At 40.4% G+C, this 20,000-nt stretch overlaps 1 protein-coding gene across 1 annotated transcript in view; it reads left to right on the top strand.

The window, feature by feature from the left end:
• The window catches only part of STAB1 (stabilin 1), a 2,761,215-nt gene that overhangs the window by 1,590,870 nt on the left and 1,150,345 nt on the right, over positions 1-20,000 (top strand). Inside the window, exon 45 of the mRNA XM_044078505.1 lies at positions 1,414-1,533. Within this exon, the coding sequence (XP_043934440.1) occupies positions 1,414-1,533 (120 nt within the window). The remainder of the gene's footprint in view (positions 1-1,413; positions 1,534-20,000) is intronic.

The raw sequence follows: 20,000 nt of genomic DNA, 5'->3' as shown, positions 1-20,000 counted from the left end.
ATAGCTGTTGGGGCTCATTTTTCAAAATATAAATGCATAGGTATTTTTAGACAAATAAATGCAAACAATTTACAAAAAGTAAATAATATGCTCACATGTATTTTCACCTAATGTTTGGTGTAGCCACGGTGGTGCAGTGGTTAGCATTGTTGCCTCACAGCAAGAGGTACTTTCGTTCAATTCTCGACTGGAGCGCCTTCTGTGTGGAGTCTGCATGTCCTCCCTACAGTTGAGTGACATTTAAAGACATGCAGGTAGGTACGTGTGTGAATGGGTGTGCCTTCTTTGAAGGCTGGACATCGGGCTGGCAACTCGGCACTGTAAAAATCCACTGCCAGTTATTAGCGAACCAGAGTTCCACTGTGGCGACCCCTAACCGGGAAAAGCCGAAAGGCATTAGTTTAGTTTGGTGAGCATGCACATTAATATTTACCAAGCTTTTTATAATTTTCTGCATATTTGTTTTACAGCAAAAGTTTTATCTTATGTATTTATTTATTTGTTTATTTATTTATTTTTTTTTACTGTATTTGTTTACCGGGATGGTCCACTGGGCCTAGGTGTGCCCATTTACAGTGGAGGCCCAGGGAGAATAACAATACATTCAAGAAAATAACACACAATATAGAGTAAAATAACAATCGCAACGGAGTAAATATCAAAAATTGTCACATGTACAGAGTATATACAGCCACACTGCACTGAGGATAATATAATCTCAATGGTTCAATATTATATACCTGATTATACACCTCTACACTGAGTAGAATTATTAACATTAATGGTGGAGTTGGATGATTAGATATCAGCTTTGATAGAATGTTATTGGTATGTAGATGCTAGCAGCTAAAATTTAGCAGGTAGAGTATGAGCTCATACAGTTCTTATAGTGTGAAAATATTAAATGAGCATTCTGATGGAATGAAGAAAGGGTCTTGTTCTGGAATATATCCAAACGCTATCTCTTTTGTGGTCTGATAATATGTTCGATTGGAAGACTGCAGTTTGTAATGGGAAAGCGTAGCAGACTGGTTTACTTTATTTTCTTGATCACATGCTTTCTACCAAAAACTGGTAGTGCTAAACTGAAGTGAGGTATTGCTGCCAGATGTTAAGTGGGTTATAAAGGCCACCAGGAAAACATCTACTTTAAGACAGCATTAAAGGCCAATAAACAGTAATATACATAATTTCATAATGCAGACTACTGTAAATAAGTACAGGGAAGAAAGCATAAAAAAACAAAAAAATCTTGAGCATTAATCTGGTTATTGTTTATGTTCTGTTTACTTGTTTGCATGCACAGAACTACTGAAAGGGTGTCTTTCCTTGTCTGTCAAAAGCATGTGTTAAATGTTGCACATTACCATATCTCGTGTCCATATGCATTGTCAGTGTTATTATTTTTTCCAGAATAATGGAGGATGCAACACATATGCACGATGTATAACGACTGGAACATCAACGCGCAACTGCACCTGCTGGAGTGATTATGTTGGGGACGGCATTGAATGTAGAGGCAAACTCAGTCGGGTAAAAAACTGGCAGCATGTTTACTTTTTCTTTTTGAGAAAATGTGGCTGTTAGAGTGCATGGTAGACATAGAAGTCTGAATGTTGCAAGAGGGTTATAGGAATGTGGGTTCATAGGTTTATACGTATCCTATCGATGGACAGCCATTGAGAAGCTTAGCCATATCACTCTTGTAATTATAAAGATAGACCAGTTTCTTCTAGATAAGAGAATGTAGGCATTAATTCCAAGCATGAATTTACCATTACCCATCTAGTTCGTGAGTTTGCTTTAAAGATTTTCAGAAAGATATTCTACTTGATATGCAGAAGGGAAAAGATATCTTGGGTAAGAAATTGGTCATGCCTGTAGGTATTGTTCTTAAAGTGGAGATTTCTGTTCTTAGAGACACTGTTAGCTGAGCTGTTTGATCTATGAAGGTGAAGTAATTCAAAAGGAAAGGGGTTTTTCATTGCACAAACTACTAGGCAAAGGTCACCACTCAGGAGCCTGCAAGAGACCGAAAAGAGTGATCGAGAATTTAGCCTTCCAGAGTACCTTAAGTGGTTTAAATAAGGGATTTTTCAGACTCTTTGGATGCTTTCTTGTTGTTCAAGCTGCTGAGGTACATTTTAAAGGAGGTCTGTACTTAATAATAGGTCCTTTAAGAGACGAGTCAAGAGGAACAAGGACACCCTTGGACCTAGAAAAGATGGTATAATAGATAAGCTGGTTGAGGTAAAAAGACTTTCTGACCATACTTGAGACACAGTGATCAAAAGAGAACTCATAGTCATTGTAGGTACCCAGGTCTCTAATAATGGGGTCTACTTTAACAGGAAATCCAGCAATATAAGATGACAGGTTAAGGGTATTAATGAAGGTAATTATGTCACACTTTGTTGCATTTAGAATAGGTCAATAATTAACATACAGAGTGCTGGTCTGATCTAAACCTTGCTAGAGAATTTGGGTATTGTGGGTTAAGTTCACAACAGCTTCCAAATTACCAGTGTCTGCATACTTGGTTATCAATAGACTTCGATGCCAAATTTTACATCAAATAGATGCCAAACTGGTGGAAACCCAAGACCGAACCCTGTGAGAGGTGGGAGGGTGGCGTAATGTTTTAAGGCGGGTGGGAGGGTGGCGTAATGGTTAAGGTGGTTACCTTACATACACAAGGTGCAGGGTTTGATTCTCACATGGGGTAATTGGCTAGGCTTAAAATGGCCCACAAGGGCAATTAGCCTAGTAGTAATCTATGAGCCTATGAACCTATGAACTACTAACACTTCTATGTCTAGAGGAGATACCCCATCATGGACCATTTGAGTTTGATCTGTAAGCTTTTTAATAGTCCAGTGGATGATATAAAGGCTTATAATGAGATGCAGAAGTTTGCTAATGATACCAATAAAGAAATGGTCGGTGGTATGGAGAGTCTGGCCCTAGTCCGGAAGTCACCTATGTGGTTGTTAATTAGTTCAGCAATAATGTGTTCCATATCTTTACAGATAATGGTACTGAGACTAATATGGCCTATAGTGTGGTCATTCTCCAAGTTTCAGGTATGTAACCTCTAGCGAGACTTTAATTAAGTAGATTAAGGGTGGTAGTCCCTCTAACCTGTGACTCAGTTGGTCAGTGAGTGACGGCTTGATGATCAATGTGTAGAGCATTGGACAGACAATGTGCTCCAGGTCTGAGGAATCTACACATTCTGTTACCCCACTGCTACTTAACAGACCGTGGCCTGTCCCCTAAGAAGTGTGCACAGCTGGACTTTGAGCCATGACTGTGTAACTCTACTATATACAAGCATCTGTTCCTAAAAGCCTTAAAATTGTGTATCTGCAGAAAATAACATCATTGGGTTAATGTCTTTATATGACACCATCAGACTGACTTATTGTGGTTCTGTTTTTCACTGTGATTCATGTCAGTAACTGCCCATTATGAGAACACAAAAGAAAATGCCATTCCCATCAGTATACACTAGAACTTAACTGCCCATTATGAGAACACAAAAAAAAATGCCACCATGTATTAACGTTCTTAAGTTGAGTGTAGTGCATGGAGTGCACTGATTACACTCCGATATTTGGAAAAAGACAAACCAGTTAAGCCCTAGAGTAGCGTCCAACCCATCTTTAGCAAATGTTAAGCATCCCCGTTCCCTGCTTATGTTAAGGTTGGGTCTAGTGCCAGGTAGTAAAATCTGCCTGTACTGATTAACATGTGACAGCGGCAGAAATAAAAGATTTGTTTCTGCCTGCTCTCCATACCAGTAATGTGTCCCCAACTTATCAAACAAACTCATTTGCTAAAAATACAGGCAGTATTAGCATCCATTTCCTGAAGGTTATGAACTCTAAAACTCAAATGGATGGCATTATTTTGTGACTTAAATCCTCAGTGGTTTGTCTGAAAACAACAGATTTTTTGAGGAACAGACAAAAATAAAAGAAGCAAAAATTTGGATAGTCTGAAAAACTTGACACTGTTGACAGGTATGAAAGGTGAGTATAAATGAAACAAGCTATATTACACTACCTGTTTGACAGCACTCGCCAAGTGTTTTGCAGCTTTTGAGATCCAGAAAATATTTAGTAGTTTTTTTCCCTGTAAAGTACGATTGTGTAAAATCTTACCATAGCAGTAGATCCCCTTGTCTTCACTGCTGCAGTAGTCTTAACAGATGAAATTCCCTGCAGTGGAAGCCCAACATCCAGACAGTTTACCAAAGCCTACTGTTGCTTTAAGGTATGCTGAATGTCACCCAAATGCTCCTTATGTAGCGTAAGGCATAAAGGTGACATTCAGATGTACTATCTACAGAACTGATAGCCCCAGGGGGAACATCAATCCAAGGAAAAAAGGTCAGAGGACCTCTTACAATTGTCAAAATGCACATCAACAGTGGATATTACTTGCAAATAATCCACACTGTACCATAACCCTCCAATCTATCATGGTCATAGCAGCTTGCATTACACTCCTGGCCCTGAGCTATCTTGCTCCCCCCAATGTTGGGCACTTGATTGCATAATCCTCTATTCTCCATTCATTTCTGTGTAGAGGGTTGACAGTGGCCATCTTCCACGTGGATGATGTGTGGATGGTGGCAGGTCTGTGTTTGACTGTGGTGTGTGATGGAGCTGTGAGCACATGACTGAGTTCATGTAGGAGGCAGACAATGATGTTATTATTCCCCATGGAGATATGCTGTTGTTGCCATCAGTAGGCAACATGTACATGCTCACCATTGTTGAGGGGAGGAGTGTGGTTGATGTGCATATCCCCTTGTACAACTAGGGTGGACAGGGTGGTGATGTTCCCACCTAACCTGTGTAATGCAGGTTGCCTATATCCATGGCATGTGTGTATGAGGTGTTCTTTACCCCCAGTACAGGGTAAATTGTGTTGTTTTATCTGAGACTTACAACATATGTGGAGACACAGTTGCAATTGTCCTTGGCGGTGTGGCTATATCCGATTCATAGTCATAGTCAGCCATACAGGACATCACCTGTGAACTTATCTGCTTACTCAGATATAGGTGGACCTGTTTCAACGTTGTTGCCTACACCTATGTGTCCCTGTACAGCCAATGTAGCAACCTATTATGTGGTTTGTGTATTACTGCTGTCCACCAAAGGGGATAACTCTACCTTGGATAAGGATGGATATACAGGTCAGGTACTGCTGTGTCCATATAGCTACAGTGGATATAAAGGCTACACACTCCTGATACACTGCCTTTTATTTGTGCAATTGGAACATAACACCACAATAACTCATTTCATAACAATTTCCACCTATAGTGTGACCTATAGCCTGTACAATACAATTGAAACATAACAATCTGGTCTGTGAAAACATAGAAATAATTCTCAGTACAATAAATCAGTTGAATGAGTGTGCACACCCTTAAACTGATATGTTGTGTATGCACTGCTTGAGATGGTTACAGCATTCATCCATCTTGGTCCGGACTCTAACATCATGGCACATCTTCACTTGGCAATAGTTGCTCACCTTCCTAGAAACACCTTTGATTGTATTTCAATGGAATTGTACGGAATTCTACAGGTTAGGGGTCACATTCAAGATGAGAAGCATTATGAAATGATCTTCTGTGGCCTGATTGTCATACAGCACACAAACCTGGCATTCCAGCAGGGGTGTGTACACTTGTGATATCCACTGTATATAGGTGTTGATATAGCTGGTAGTGGTAGGCATGAACAGAGGGTCATAACACAGGTGGACATTTCTCTGATTAATACCTGATAATCATGCCTACTCTAGTGCCCATATCAGTGTCAAGCAATGGGACAGCCAGTAGCTGTACACATTTATGTCTGTTGTGACACTAATATTACACATGTGCAACATGCACAACCTATGTACCTGACTGCTTGAAACCCATGTGATTAGTTTTGTGCCTTTCAGCTGAACATACACATACATACATGTGCTCAGGGCATACCTGGTATACATTTCTGTTGTATGTTAGTATGACACACAGTCTTGCTGCTCAATCATACTTCCCAACCTGTTACAGCAGTACGTTTGGACAATGGCACACATAAATGGGTGACAAAAGGGACATCAGTATTGATACTGTATTAATATATCTGCACCATACATTAGTACATTGATTGCACAGTAGGCTTTGACATCACTGTGATAACCTGGAAGATGTCCAGCAGTCATAAGTAGGCTATTATGTTGCAATGCCATTCTTCACAGACCTGCCACTGGTTTGGGTGACATAACACAGGTATATGTGTATGTGACTACAGATATTAGCCATAAATGTGCTTATTGTCCAGCAGAACACTGTACAGTTGAATGTTATTAATTCAATATATCACATGCAGTTCAACACACATGTCTACAACAGTACTTTACTATGCACATGCCCTCTACAGGTCTCTTAGTTTTATAAGGCAAACATATATCATACTCATATTTACAGGTAACATGAATATGGACAACATCCCATTAAATGGCCTAGCAGTGGCAGTCACAACTGTTTGGCCGACACCCCTGCGGTTGTCATATATGAGCTGTCCTTTCCCAGGTGAGTCAGGCTCCTGAGCTGCGATCCCACCTCACAACCTCTCAGAGCATCACATCTAGACAAAGCCTAAAATTATGGGGGGAGAAATAGGGACAGACTTTAAATATTCCTGTTAGTGTAAGAAACTTCTGGAAGATTTTCAGTCCATATATCTCTAGTTAATCACTGTATATTAATCAGATTAGACAAAAGTAGTAGAAGAAGCAAACTTAAACTCGTTTTAAGTAAAAAAAAAATAATAAAAAATATATAATTGTACAGAATTAATAAGTATTCAAAAATAATTCAGACAAGGCAGGCAGTCTGTTTCCAGTCGAAAATCCTTTATTAAGTTCACAGACACGCGATCCAAGTAAAACAAAAATAGACTAATAGTTTCCTCACAAGCTTTCTAAATATATATATATATATATATATATATATATATATATATATATATATATATACTTTTTATCAGGCAAAGGAGTGGCTTATTGTGCTGTAAAACAACGTGTTATTGGTACACATGTTAAATTCACATCCCTACCCCCATCAGTGTGACATTCGAGTTGGTCCTGCCCTACTTAGTAGCTGTCATAATAATGTAACCCTTATGTACTTTAAATAAAATTTCTAATGATGTGGTACCTCTTATTTAACCAGATTATTAAGTAGATTATTTAGTCTGTTCTGTGTGGAGTCTACATGTCCTCCTCACGGTCGAGTGGCATTCGAAAGACATGCGTAGGGTGTGCCTTCGTTGAAGGTTGGGCATCGAACTGGCACCTCAGCACCGTAAAAATCTACTGCCAATCATTAGAGGGCCAGAGTTCCACTGTGGCGACCCCTAACCGGGAAAAGCCAAAAGAAGAACAACATTTAGTTTGTGATTTTATCCAACACAATATACTACATGGCTGGAAATATATCAACCTTTAGTTCATTTGGCAATCAAAAAATATATATAAATATATACATATACACTTTGCATGTAAAAAAATCAATTGCAAAAATCATATTCTATTTTTATAACCTATTGTTAACAAAGATCGCTTTCGTCCTTCTAGACTTCTTCAGGTCTGTGTACAAAAACCTTAAAAGCTATCTATAAAAATATATATAATTGTATAATTAGTATTGTTATTACACATCATTTTGAATAAAGTGGAAAAAAGAGAACCAGAAAAGAAAATAAGAAAAAATTTATGATGATTGAAATAAAATATACACTTAAATTACAGCTGATTTAAAATGGTATTTAAAACCAACTGCTAGAATAAAATAAAATAAAATTAGTCATGTAAACAATGTGGCAATTTTCTAAGTTCCAGTGCACTTTTCATTGAACAGTAGTAGTTTTCTCCAGGCTTCCTAAAAGAGTTCAGCTTTAATTGCCACAAGTTCATGTTTCTCCAGAATATTTGGGATGTCTCCTTCAAGATCACCCATGTCTATGCGATCCAGGATCTGTAACTTAAAACGTGTGTGTCTTTTATGAAGAGAAAAGTGTTTGGCTAGTAGATTATTTTTACATCCAGGGCGGATTTCTGACAGATGACATGAAATCCTACGCTTGAGTTTATTTACAGTCTTGCCCACATAGAATGCATCACATTCATTGCACTGTGCCCTGTAAATTACTTTTTTAGTGCTATAGTCACCCCCTGCACTGGTCTTAATGATTTTCTTTAAATAAGGGCAATAAAAACTATCACCTTGCTGTATAAATATACAAAATGTACAATTAGTTTCACATCTTTTAGTGTTTCTCTCATATGGTCTAGGTTTAAATTCAACAAAACTTCTAATGTTTCTGGCCTTCCTATAAACAATGGATGGGGCTTCACATAAGATGTTAATCAGAAAAGGGTTTCCTGTGACAATGTCCCAGTTTTCTTCAATAACATTTTTGGTACCGTGATAATCCAAAGTATATGTCAGGATGCAGCTATTTTTGCATTTGTTATTCTCTGTGGAATTTCTTAACATTCTCCTACTGGGGAGGTTGAGTGAAGGTGCTTCAGTTCTTTTCAGTTCTATAATGGGTTCCAGGATTTTTTTTAACATCTGAATTTCATAGCCTCTCACTAGAAAATCATTCTCTAAGTTGCTCAGGTTGCTCAAAAATGGTTCCAACTCTGTGGTAATTCTAGCTAATCTATAGCCTTGGGACATCACTACATTATATTTTTTATAGGATGTAGACTTTTACTGTGGAGTAGTAAGTTAACCCTCATTGGTTTTCTGAATAGATCAGTGGTGAGTTGCCTGATAAAAAGTATATATATTTTTTGAAAGCTTTTAAGGAAATTACTACTCTATTTTTGCTTTACTTGGGTTGCTTGTTTGTGTACTTAATAAAGGATTTTCGACTGGAAACAGACTGCCTGCCTTGCTTGGATTATTTTTGAATACTTAGTAATTCTGTACAATTATATATATATTTTTTGACTTAAGACGAGTTTAAGTTCACTACTTCTACTACTTTTCTCTGATCTGATTAATACACAACGATTAACTAGAGATATATGGACTCAGAATCTTCCACACAGAGAAGTTTCTTACACTGTTTTGTTTTTGGAACCACTACACTTGTTTAGTGGGTTGTTTTGAGACTTCGGGGATACCACGGAGATTATTTGTTTTTGTTTTTTTAAATATTCCTTTTACAAACTTAGGAAGTTTGTAGAATGATAACATTTTGCATTACGGTGAATATGCTTAAGGATGTGGAGTCTTAAACTCAAGTGTTTGTCATTACTTGATGACTTCAGTCCTCAGCTATTTGCCAGAAAAGTACAGATTTCAGGAGGAACAGACAAAAAATATGATGGTAAAATGTGGACATTCTGTGAAGATCTGTACAGTTGAGAGGAATGTCTGTGATCTCTCCCACTGCAGAGAGGTCCAGATGCTATGGCCATAGCAGCTGTTTAGCAGGACATTAGTACAGCAAGCCTTGTTGGAACATATATTCTTCCAAATCATATTTCCCATTATTACAGAACAAGTACTACATTCAGTTACATGCTTACATGTTCCCCTTACCTTTTTTTTTTTTCTCTTTTCCACTTTATGTCTCATTTGTTATTTCTCTCTCTCTCTCTCTCCCTGTGCACTACAGGGATAGAGCTGGTTTGAATAGGTGGCAGCATGGCTTTTGTAGGTGATGCTCATGACCAGGTGATGGCTTGTACACCTATCGGGGTTCCCCACTTGCTAATTACATGCAGAGCAGCAGTGTAGTTCTTCCAATGGCCAATGTCATGGAAACACACTCCTATAAATGAGTTCTCCATGTGGGTGTTGGCCCGTTCCCTTACTTGTGAGGAAGACATCCTGGAGATGTGTGAGGTGCTACTTCTTACAACAAGACTTGTGGAGACAAGCCAACTAAATGGAGGAGAATGTTCAGGAGTTAGGGGCAGAATGTAAGTACTGCTGTTACATGTTTGGAAAACTGCTAGTTTAACAGTGTTTGTCTGCACATGCTACTTCTGCATGGGTTTCAGTCTGACAAAGTTCTGTCCCTACATTGCTCTCAACTGTAGGGCCCAGTGACATCTGCAACCATCTCAGTGTGACAGCAGTATGTCCAGTCTACCCCTGTGTTTGGGACCAATGTCCCCAAATGTCAGGCTTTGTCCAGATTTCAATCAGGTGCAGATGTATTTATTATCATTATTTCTTGACTTCATTCCTGCTACTATCCCAGTGATGTAGTAGACCCACAGACATTTCAGGGAAGAGGCCTTAGATATGAGTCCTGAGCCTGTGCATTCTGAGGTGAACTGTACATGTGAGAGGCCTGTGTATGTCTGGCCATTGTTAACAGACTGTCAGGACTGTGTACATATGTCATGTGTACATGTTATTTGGGATGTGTATGGAGGGGGCTGGATGTAACCGTTATGGCTCCTTCTTTATCTCACTGTGCATGCTGCTCCAGTTTCCGCTGATCTATTGGCTGTATGTGTTTGTAGGGGCAGACTGAGACATGTTCTGTTCCAAGGTCAGGATTCAGACTACACTGACAATTGGGGCTCTATATGTAGGGCTAGTGTGTGAGTGGCAAACAATGATGTATTTGTTCACACAGTCCGTATACTCTACTGTTCACTTGACTTACTGGTATTTGACAGTGACTGTGGTGATGTTGGCTGTGGGTATGCACTTTCACACTGGTGTATATTTGTCACTGCTTTTACATCCCTGTAGTGCCTGATATATTTGCAAATACACGTGTAGTTACCCATAGCAGATGTCCTAATTCAATTACTTGTGCTATTTCAGTAAATATATGTTAGAACACACAGGAAGGTGTTACTACAGCAGCTGTGTTAGCTTACCTATGCCTCTACTTCAGATACATCCCCATTTTCATGGCTTCCATCCACCACTTTGTCAGCCTTGGTCCAGGTTCATTGCAGAATGGGGTTCTGAAAATACCTTTCAACTGGCTGGATTGTTTCAGGTTGTCCAGGTTTATTGCTCATATTTCTGGTCTACTTTACAGATTATCATTTCTCTGGTAAATCACTGTAATATGATTGTTGTCAGAAGATGAGGACATACATTTCATTTACCTACCTCACATCCATCAGAATATGTATGCTGAAACAAACTGTGTCACTCTGTCAAGAAGAGTAAAGGAGGACAGTGACCTCTTCCTTCCTGAATACGAATGTGTTAGTACTGAGATGTGTCACACAGAAGGACGTTGTGACCACAGTGGCAATGTGGTGGTTAAGAGACATTGCTTTCAACCTGTGTACCCAGATCTCTTATAACTCCTTCTTTGTTCAGGGCACTACCATCAATGTGGTAAATCATGGGAACAGGGTTTTCCACCCAGGGAATGACAACACATTTTCCGGCATTGAGCTCAAGGCCATGGCTGTGACACCAGACATTGGTATCAGTGAGACCTTTCATTAGGATGCCAACGTCACTTGGGTAGTTAATAATAGCTCCCAACTTGCAATTGTCTGCAAACTTTGTTAGCCAGAGCCCCTTCATGTTGGCATGGACTTCAGAGAGGAATTGATACCAAACATGAGAGGTCCCAGGACAGAACCCTGTGGGACTCCACTTATGACTGCTCAACAGTCTGACTTGGAGTCAGCTATTTCCACACTGTGAGTCCTATCTGTGACTCAGTTTGCAGCCCAACTAGTGATATAGGGGTTGATGCCTAGCTTAGTGAGTTTTTGCATGATTCCTGAGTGGGAACTGTTATCAAAGGCTTTGGCCAGCTCAAGCTAGGCTGTATGTGCCACCTTGCCTTCATCCACAGCTCAGGTGACTGACGGCAAGAAGTTGACCAAGTTGATTGAGCAGGTATGACCTACCCTTCACAACAGTAAACTGTGTGGGATCCTGAGTCTGCAGATTCCCATATCCCTGTTTAATAGGTGCATGATAATACATTCCATAACTTTGCATAACAGACTTGTCAGGCAGTTGGGGTGGTATTTCCCAGGGTCTGTAGTCGCAGCTTGTTTGTGGAGAGGGGTGACTGTAGAAGTGCACAATTCAGTAGGGACAAAGCCTGAGGTGAGGCTGTGCTTGTACAGGGCACACAGGTGAGGTGCCAGGTCACTCTGTAGTTCATGTAGAACACAGCCAGGGATATTGTCAATCCCCATAGAGGCTGTATTCTTGGCCTTGGGCAGTGGTGTTTTAACCTGTGTAGCAGTAATACTGGGTGCCTGGCAGTGTACTGGTATTGTGATTGGTCCTTAGAGAGGGGAGAGAGGGATAAAGTTTGCACTCAATATGTCAGTCAGTATATTGGCAATATTTGTTGGCTCAATCTAGGCGGTACCATTGTCTAGTAGCTCAGAACAAATCTTGGTATTGCCATGGAGATTCTTTGCATAACTGTATGAGGCCTTGTGGTTGTCTTTACTATCTGCTGCAATTCTATTTTCACAACTAACTTTGTAGTATTTGATGAGGTTTCTCAGCTTTTAATTGAGGCTGATAAGGGTTTTTATTCAGTCTTGGGACTTCACCTTATTCCATACCAGTCCCCTCCTTCTGTTGTACAGTTTCTTTATGGCTAGGGACCACCAAATTGGCTTCATTTTTTTTTTGGAGGTAAGGGTCCTGGTTCTATTGGATATGGCGGTATCCTTGCATTTGTGTATGTGTTCATAGTGCATTGTTGTTTGATTCAGCAGTCATGTAACTAGTCTCCATTTGCATGGCTGCTGTGAGGTTAGCCACCTCTGTTGTTATGAGGCCATAGTTAGCTTTGGACAGGCTTTTCATGGTGTCTAACAGTGGAGGGTGTGGGGGAGGGTTGTGGATTTCCAAAGGTGATTAATTTCTGTTAAGATATAACAAGGGATGAGTTGACTATTGGTGTACAGCAACAGTCACCCATGTTAGTAAGGATGAGGTTGATGTGATGGGCATGTGCACCGGTACATGAATACCTTTCCCAGGTAATGGTGAGGTAGTTGGATTCAGCCAGTATGGGAGTGTTATGTGGGACACTAATATTCTCCAGGGTGTTTAGGGACATGGAGTGTGAGTCTTGGGACATGTTTGGAGACGTATAGCAGGCTACAACCTGAACCACTGTCTTACCCAATGTTACCTACACCTGCAGGATCTATAATGCATAATGTTGTTCTTCCACTCTGGAGGTGTGTGCATCCTTAAGGAATATGGAAATACCATCACCTTTGGCACTTCAGTCCAAGTTCTGCAGCCAAATGTTGTGGAATGAGTCATAGGCTGGTAGTGCAGGGGTGCACCCTGCTGCCTTTAACCAGGTCTCTCTTACAGCACAGATGTCATTGTTCCCCATTTTAAAGAATATTTCCATTGAGTGCATTTTCAGATTTAGACTTCTAGTGGGCAGCAGCACGATCCTTAGATTGCATGTGTTTGTAGCTATCATATAGTTCTGCATATTTATATATATATTTATATATATATATATATATATATATATATATATATATATATGTGTGTGTGTGTGTGTGTGTGTGTGTGTGTGTGTGTGTGTGTGTGTGTGTGTGTGTGTGCATATATGTAGATATAAATGTGGATTTATCACTCTTCCTCTCGCTCTCTCTCTCTATATATGTATATATATATATATATATATATATATATATATATATATATGTATATATATATATATATATATATATATATATATATATATATATATATATATATATATATATATATATATATATATGTAGTAGTTAGGTAGGTGTATGTGTGTTTGTTTGTGTGCTCATGTGTGTGTGTGTGTGTGTGTGTGTGTGTGTGTGTGTGTGTGTGTGTGTATGTTTGTGTGTGTGTGGGCGTGATTGTGGTTATCGCAGTTGTGGGTTTTCGGGTATGTGGAATTTTGACTATTCAGTCTCGAACCCAGCTACTGGGGATGCACAAGTCAGTGCATTTCTTCATGCCAGTCCCAAGCCCGGATAAATAGGGAAGGTTGCGTCAGGAAGGGCATCCAACATAAAACATCTGCCAAATGAGATATGCGGAAACCAATACAGATTTACATACCAGATCTGTCGAGGCCCGGGTTATCAACGAGCATGACCAGCACTGTTAGCTGACAGGGTGCTGGTGGAAATTGGGCTACTGTTGGCCGAAGGAGGAGAAGGAGAAGAAGAGGGGTTAGGGGTGTGGTAGTGAGAATAGGAACTTTGAATGTTGGCAGCATGACTGGTATAGAGAGAGAGCTAGCTAATATGATGGACAGAAGGAAGGATGATATATTATGTGTACAAGAGAGCAGGTGGAAGGGAAGTAATGCAAGGTGTATTGGAGGTGGGTTCAAATTGTTCTATCATGGTGTGGATGGGAGGAGAAATGGGGTAGGGGTTATCCTGAAGGAACAGTATGTCAAGAGTGTTTTGGAAGTGAAAAGAGTGTCGGATAGAGTGATGTTTGTGAAGCTGGAAATTGATGATGTGATAATGAATGTTGTTAGTGCATATGCTCCACAAGTTGGGTGTGCGATGGATGAGAAAGAAAAGTTTGGAGCGAGTTGGATGAAGTGGTGATGACTGTACCCAAGGGTGAGAGAGTGGTGATCGGAGCAGATTTCAATCGGCATGTTGGTAAAGGGAACAGAGGGGATGAGGAAGTGATAGGTAGGGATGGTGTTAAGGAAAGGAATGGAGAAGGTCAGATGGTAGTGGATTTTGCAAAAATGGACATGGCTGTGGTGAATACGTATTTTAACAGGAGGGAGGAGCATAGGGTGACATACAAGAGTGGCGGGAGATGCACACAGGTGGATTATATCTTATGCAGGAGGGCCAGTTTGAAGGAGATTGGAGACTGTAAAGTGGTGATGGGGGAAAGTGTACTTAGGCAGCATAGAATGGTGGTCTGTAGAATGATGTAGGTGATTAATAAGAGGAGGAGGAGTGTGAGGGCAGCACCAAGGATCAAATGGTGGAAACTGAAAAAGAGTGATTGTGAGGTGGAGTTCAGGGAAGAGTTAAGACAGGCACTGGGTGGCAGTAAAGTGTTTCTGAATAGCTGGGTAACTACAGCAGAGCTAGTAAGGGATGGCTATAAAGGTGCTTGGTGTGCCATCTGGACAGAGGAAGGAGGACAAGGAGACCTGGTGGTGGAATGAATAAGTACAGGAGAGTATAAGGAGAAAGAGGATGGCAAAGAAGAAGTGGGATTGTCAGAGAGATGAAGAAGGTAGACAGAAGTATAAGGCGATGAGGTGCATGATAAAGAGAGAGGTGGTGAAGGCTAAGGATAAGGCATATAGAGAGTTGTATGAAAGGTTGTACACTAAGGAGGGAGAAAAATACCTGTACCGATTGGCTAGACAGAGGGACCCAGCTAGAAAAGATGTGCAGCAAATAAGGGTGATAAAGGATAATGAGGGAAACATACTCACTAGCGAGGAGAATGTGTTGAACAGATGGAAGGAGTACGTTGAGGGGCTGATGAATGAAGGGAATGAGAGGGAGAGAAGGCTGGATGATGTGGGGATAGTGAATCATGAAGTGCAATGGATTAGCAAGGCAGAAGTAAAGATAGCTATGAAGAGGATGAAGAATGGAAAGGCTGTTGGTCCAGATGACATACCTGTGGAAGCTTGGAGGTGTTTAGGAGAAATGGCAGTGGAGCTTCTAACCAGATTGTTTAATGAAATCTTGGAAAGTGAGAGGATGCCTGAAGAGTGCAGAAAAAGTGTTTTGGCACCGATTTTTAAGAATAAGGGTGATATGCAGAGCTGTAGTAACTACACAGGGATTAAACTGATGAGTCACAGCATGAAGTTATGGGAAAGAGTAGTGGAAGCAAGGTTAAGAAGGGAGGTGATGATTAGTGATCAGCAGTATGGTTTCATGCCAGGAAAGAGCACTACAGATGCGATGTTTGCTCTAAGAGTGTTGATGGAGAAGTACAGAGAAGGTCAGAAGGTGTTGCATTGTGTCTTTGTGGACTTAGAGAAAGCATATGACAGGGTGCCTAGAGAGGGATTGTGGTATTGTATGAGGAAGTCGGGAGTGGCAGAGAAGTATGTAAGAGTGGTACAGGATATGTATGAGGGTAGTGTGACAGTGGTGAGATCTGCAGTGGGAGTGACAGATGCGTTTAAAGTGGAGGTTGGATTACATCAAGGATCAGCTCTGAGCCCTTTCTTATTTGCACTGGTGGTGGACAGGTTGACAAACGAGATCAGACAGGAGTCCCCGTGGACTATGATGTTAGCAGATGACATTGTGATAAATAGTGAGAGTAGAGAATGGGTTGAGGAGACCCTGAAGAGGTGGAGATATGCTCTAGAGAGGAGAGGAATGAAGGTCAGCCGGACTAAGACAGAATATATGTGTGTGAATGAAAGGGAGGATAGAGGAATGGTGAGGATGCAGGGAGTAGAGTTGGCGAAGGTGGATGAGTTTAAATACATGGGATCAACAGTTCAGAGTAATGGCGAGTGTGGAAGAGAGGTGAAGAAGAGAGTACAGGCAGGGTAGAGTGAGTGGGGAAGAGTGTCAGGAATGATTTGTGACAGACGAGTACCAGTAAGAGTGAAAGCGAAGGTCTACAAAAGGGTAGTGAGAATTGTTATATCGGTTAGAGACAGTGGCATTGACAAAAAGGCAGGAGTCACAGCTGGATGTGGCAGAGTTAAAGATGTTAAGATTTGCACTGGGTGTGACGAGGGTAGACAGGATTAGGAATGTGTATTAGAGAGTCATCACAGGTTGGACGGTTTGGAGGCAAAGCCAGAGAGGCGAGATTGCGTTGGTTTGGACATGTGCTGAGGAGAGATGCTAGGTATATTGGGAAAAGAATGCTAAGGATGAAGCTGCCAGGTAAAACAGGAAAAGAGGAAGACCTAAGATAAGGTTTATGGATGTGGTGAGAGGACATGCAGGTGGTTGGTGTGACAGATGAAGATGCAGAGGATAGGAAGAAATGGAAACAGATGATCCGCTGTGGCGACCCCTAACCGGGAAAAGCTGAAAGAAGAAGAAGTCTCGAAATACTGAAATTCGACATTTCCGTATTTCAAGATTGTCTACTGAATCCATATATATATATATATATATATATATATATATATATATATATATATATATATATATATACTCACGCAAAAGTGCATTTTTTCGAAAATGCACTTTCATTTAAAAACAGAAATAAAAAGTAAAAACAAAACAGAAAAGAAATAAAAACATGCAGTTTACATGTCATTTTAGTTGTACATCAATGTTTAGTATTGATGTACAACTAAGCAAACTATTGCTGAGATCGTGGTACAGTGGGGATAAGGGAATATTCCCTTTTCCCCACTGTAGTGCGTTTTTATAATGAGAATATTAAAGTGAGTGGGGGGTGTTGATTTAGGTTTTATTTTATTTTTTCACGCGAAAGTGCAATTTTGAAAAACACTTTCTCGTAAGTGAGGTCGCAAATTTACAATTCAATGAAATATAAATTCGCTGGATCAAAGTAGATCCATATATATATATATATATATATATATATATATATATATATTTATATAGATATATGTATATATACACATATATATATATATATATATATATATATATATATATATATATATATATATATAAGCCTTAAACTGATACAAGCCTTCTAGCTTTGAAGAGAGACTTTGGAGTGATTAAGTATCAGTTTTCTGTACTTTCTTGCTGTACTTAACTGTTTTCCACCTAAACACAGGTTTTCCAGTGTTTATTGTGATTTAAAAGCTTGTTTTTTCACATATTGCACTTATTTGACTGTCTGCACTTTTAAAAACTCGTTTAAATAATTTGTTTAACTGTTGTAGGCTACACACTAAAGTGTGATACCCTTTTCTTATTGTTTGTAGTCCTTTAAAGCTGTTTTAAGTGAAATTCTTACTGTTTTTTTACCTTATCTTTTCAAAAAAACAAAAACAAGATTCCTTGTTTTCTGCCTTTCTAAGCTAGTATAGTCCAGTTTTCAGGCTAGTGCTGAATTCAGGGCTGTGATACTAGTTTCTGAGTTGCCCATACCTCTTGGATAGAAGGAAGTTTCTCTGTTCACCTGTGAGAGAGGGGAGCTTCGAGCAACCTATCTATCCCTGGAGGAGTGGTTTTAGCCCAGACATTACTAGTTTATTGGCCATTTTGGGCTAATTTCTATCTCTTTTATTTCCCTACTATAAAAACCACGTATTTATTGTTTTGCGCACTGAGCAGCGCCAGTTAGCTATGGCTCCACCAAGTCCCCTCTTCAGTTTTTCCCTTGAAACTAGTCTAACTCTCAACCTAAGCACTCAGAAAGCAACTTACAGCCCAGCACTTGCTCAGACCTAATAGCAAGTACTAATATACCCTGACACTGATTCCCCAGCAGGGCAAGGCTCTTTATTCACCCCTCACCAACCAAGCGACTAAGCAACTCACCCTACTATTCAGGCATGACCAAAGGGCAATTTCAGGTGTACTCTTCAGTCCAGCTGGTGAATCTGGTTATCCTAAGGCAATGTTACAACTGCCTCATGTACACAGACAACCCTCTCCTCCTACCACAAAACACTAACATATGCTAGAGTTGCAATTATACAGCCAAACTGGAAGCTAAGCTGTCTCCACCCAAGAATTGAACAGACAGTCAAGAGGAGAAGTTTAACACTTACACCACACCTCCAGCCGCACACAGACCTACTAAAACAGTACTGGCAAAAAATACACATAAATACACAAAATCATACTTGGAGGCTCTAAATAAAAACCTGCAAAAGCATCAGAGACCTCCAAAGCAGACACCCAAACAACCTGCACCTCCCGTCACAAGCCAGACAACACATAAAACACAAAATCAATGTGCCACACAATCACAGCCCTTAAGGTGAAATAACATACCTAACACACTAGTAATAAGTGACGCTATAGTCAGGCACACTGACCTCCCACTCACTAGGCTGGACAAGCAGAAGATTACTGTTAGCTGCCTGTTGGGAGCCAGAATCCGCCACATAACACAAGCACTGAGGTCACTCCAGAACAAGTACAAATATGACTCTCATTGTTCATGTTGGTGTGAATGACCTGAGACGTACCTCCCTGGACTACATGAAAAGACACATGGAAGAGCTCTCTGATCATGTAGCCCTGTCTGGTATGACCCTGACCCTGAGTAGCATCCTGCCCTCACCAAAAATGATACCTCAGCATAAAGAAAAAAATATCAATTTCAACAATTGGCTAAGCTTCTGGTGTCATTCAAAGGGGATCCAGTGTCTGTCAGCCTGGGATGACATGCTTGACAGGCCGCATTGCTTCACAAGAGACGGCTTGCACTTGTCACCCCTAGGCTCTCGAATACTGGCCAAGGCTCCTGTTGCCCCCACAGTGCCTTTTTTAGACAAGCCTCAAAAGTCAAACCCACCTCCATAAACAACACAAGTAACAAAAAACTGAGGGTTATGCTACTCAAAGCCAGGAGTTTAAATCTCAAAATGCACACGTTCAAAGCACTCCTCAGTATGGAGAATGTCAGCATCTGTGCAGTAACTGAAACCTGGTTCAAGGCTCCAGAGAGCAGCCCAGCACTACTGGGCTACAACTCATACCACACGTTATGGCCACAGAACACGGACCGAAACACAAAAGGAGGGGGTGTATCCATATTCATCAAGGATACCTACACCTCCAGGGAAGTGGTGCAACATGATACCTCTGAGATCACCCATGTGCAACTAACTTTGGGCAAATCTGCAATGCAAATTGTGGCCTGCTACAGATCACCCTCCATGACCCAGAACCACCACTCCACCTTTCTGGAGACACTGGAAAACATGAAGGTCCTACCAAACACCCTGATATTGTGTGATTTCAATTACCCTACCATTCACTGGGAAAACAACTCGAGTACAAACTCCCAGGCCCAGCGCTTCCTGGAA

The sequence above is a fragment of the Protopterus annectens genome, chromosome 7.part1 (genome assembly GCF_019279795.1).
Source record: "Protopterus annectens isolate FY-2018-M chromosome 7.part1, PAN1.0, whole genome shotgun sequence".
Taxonomy (NCBI): domain Eukaryota; kingdom Metazoa; phylum Chordata; order Ceratodontiformes; family Protopteridae; genus Protopterus; species Protopterus annectens.
This window is presented reverse-complemented; position numbering and strand designations above follow the sequence as displayed.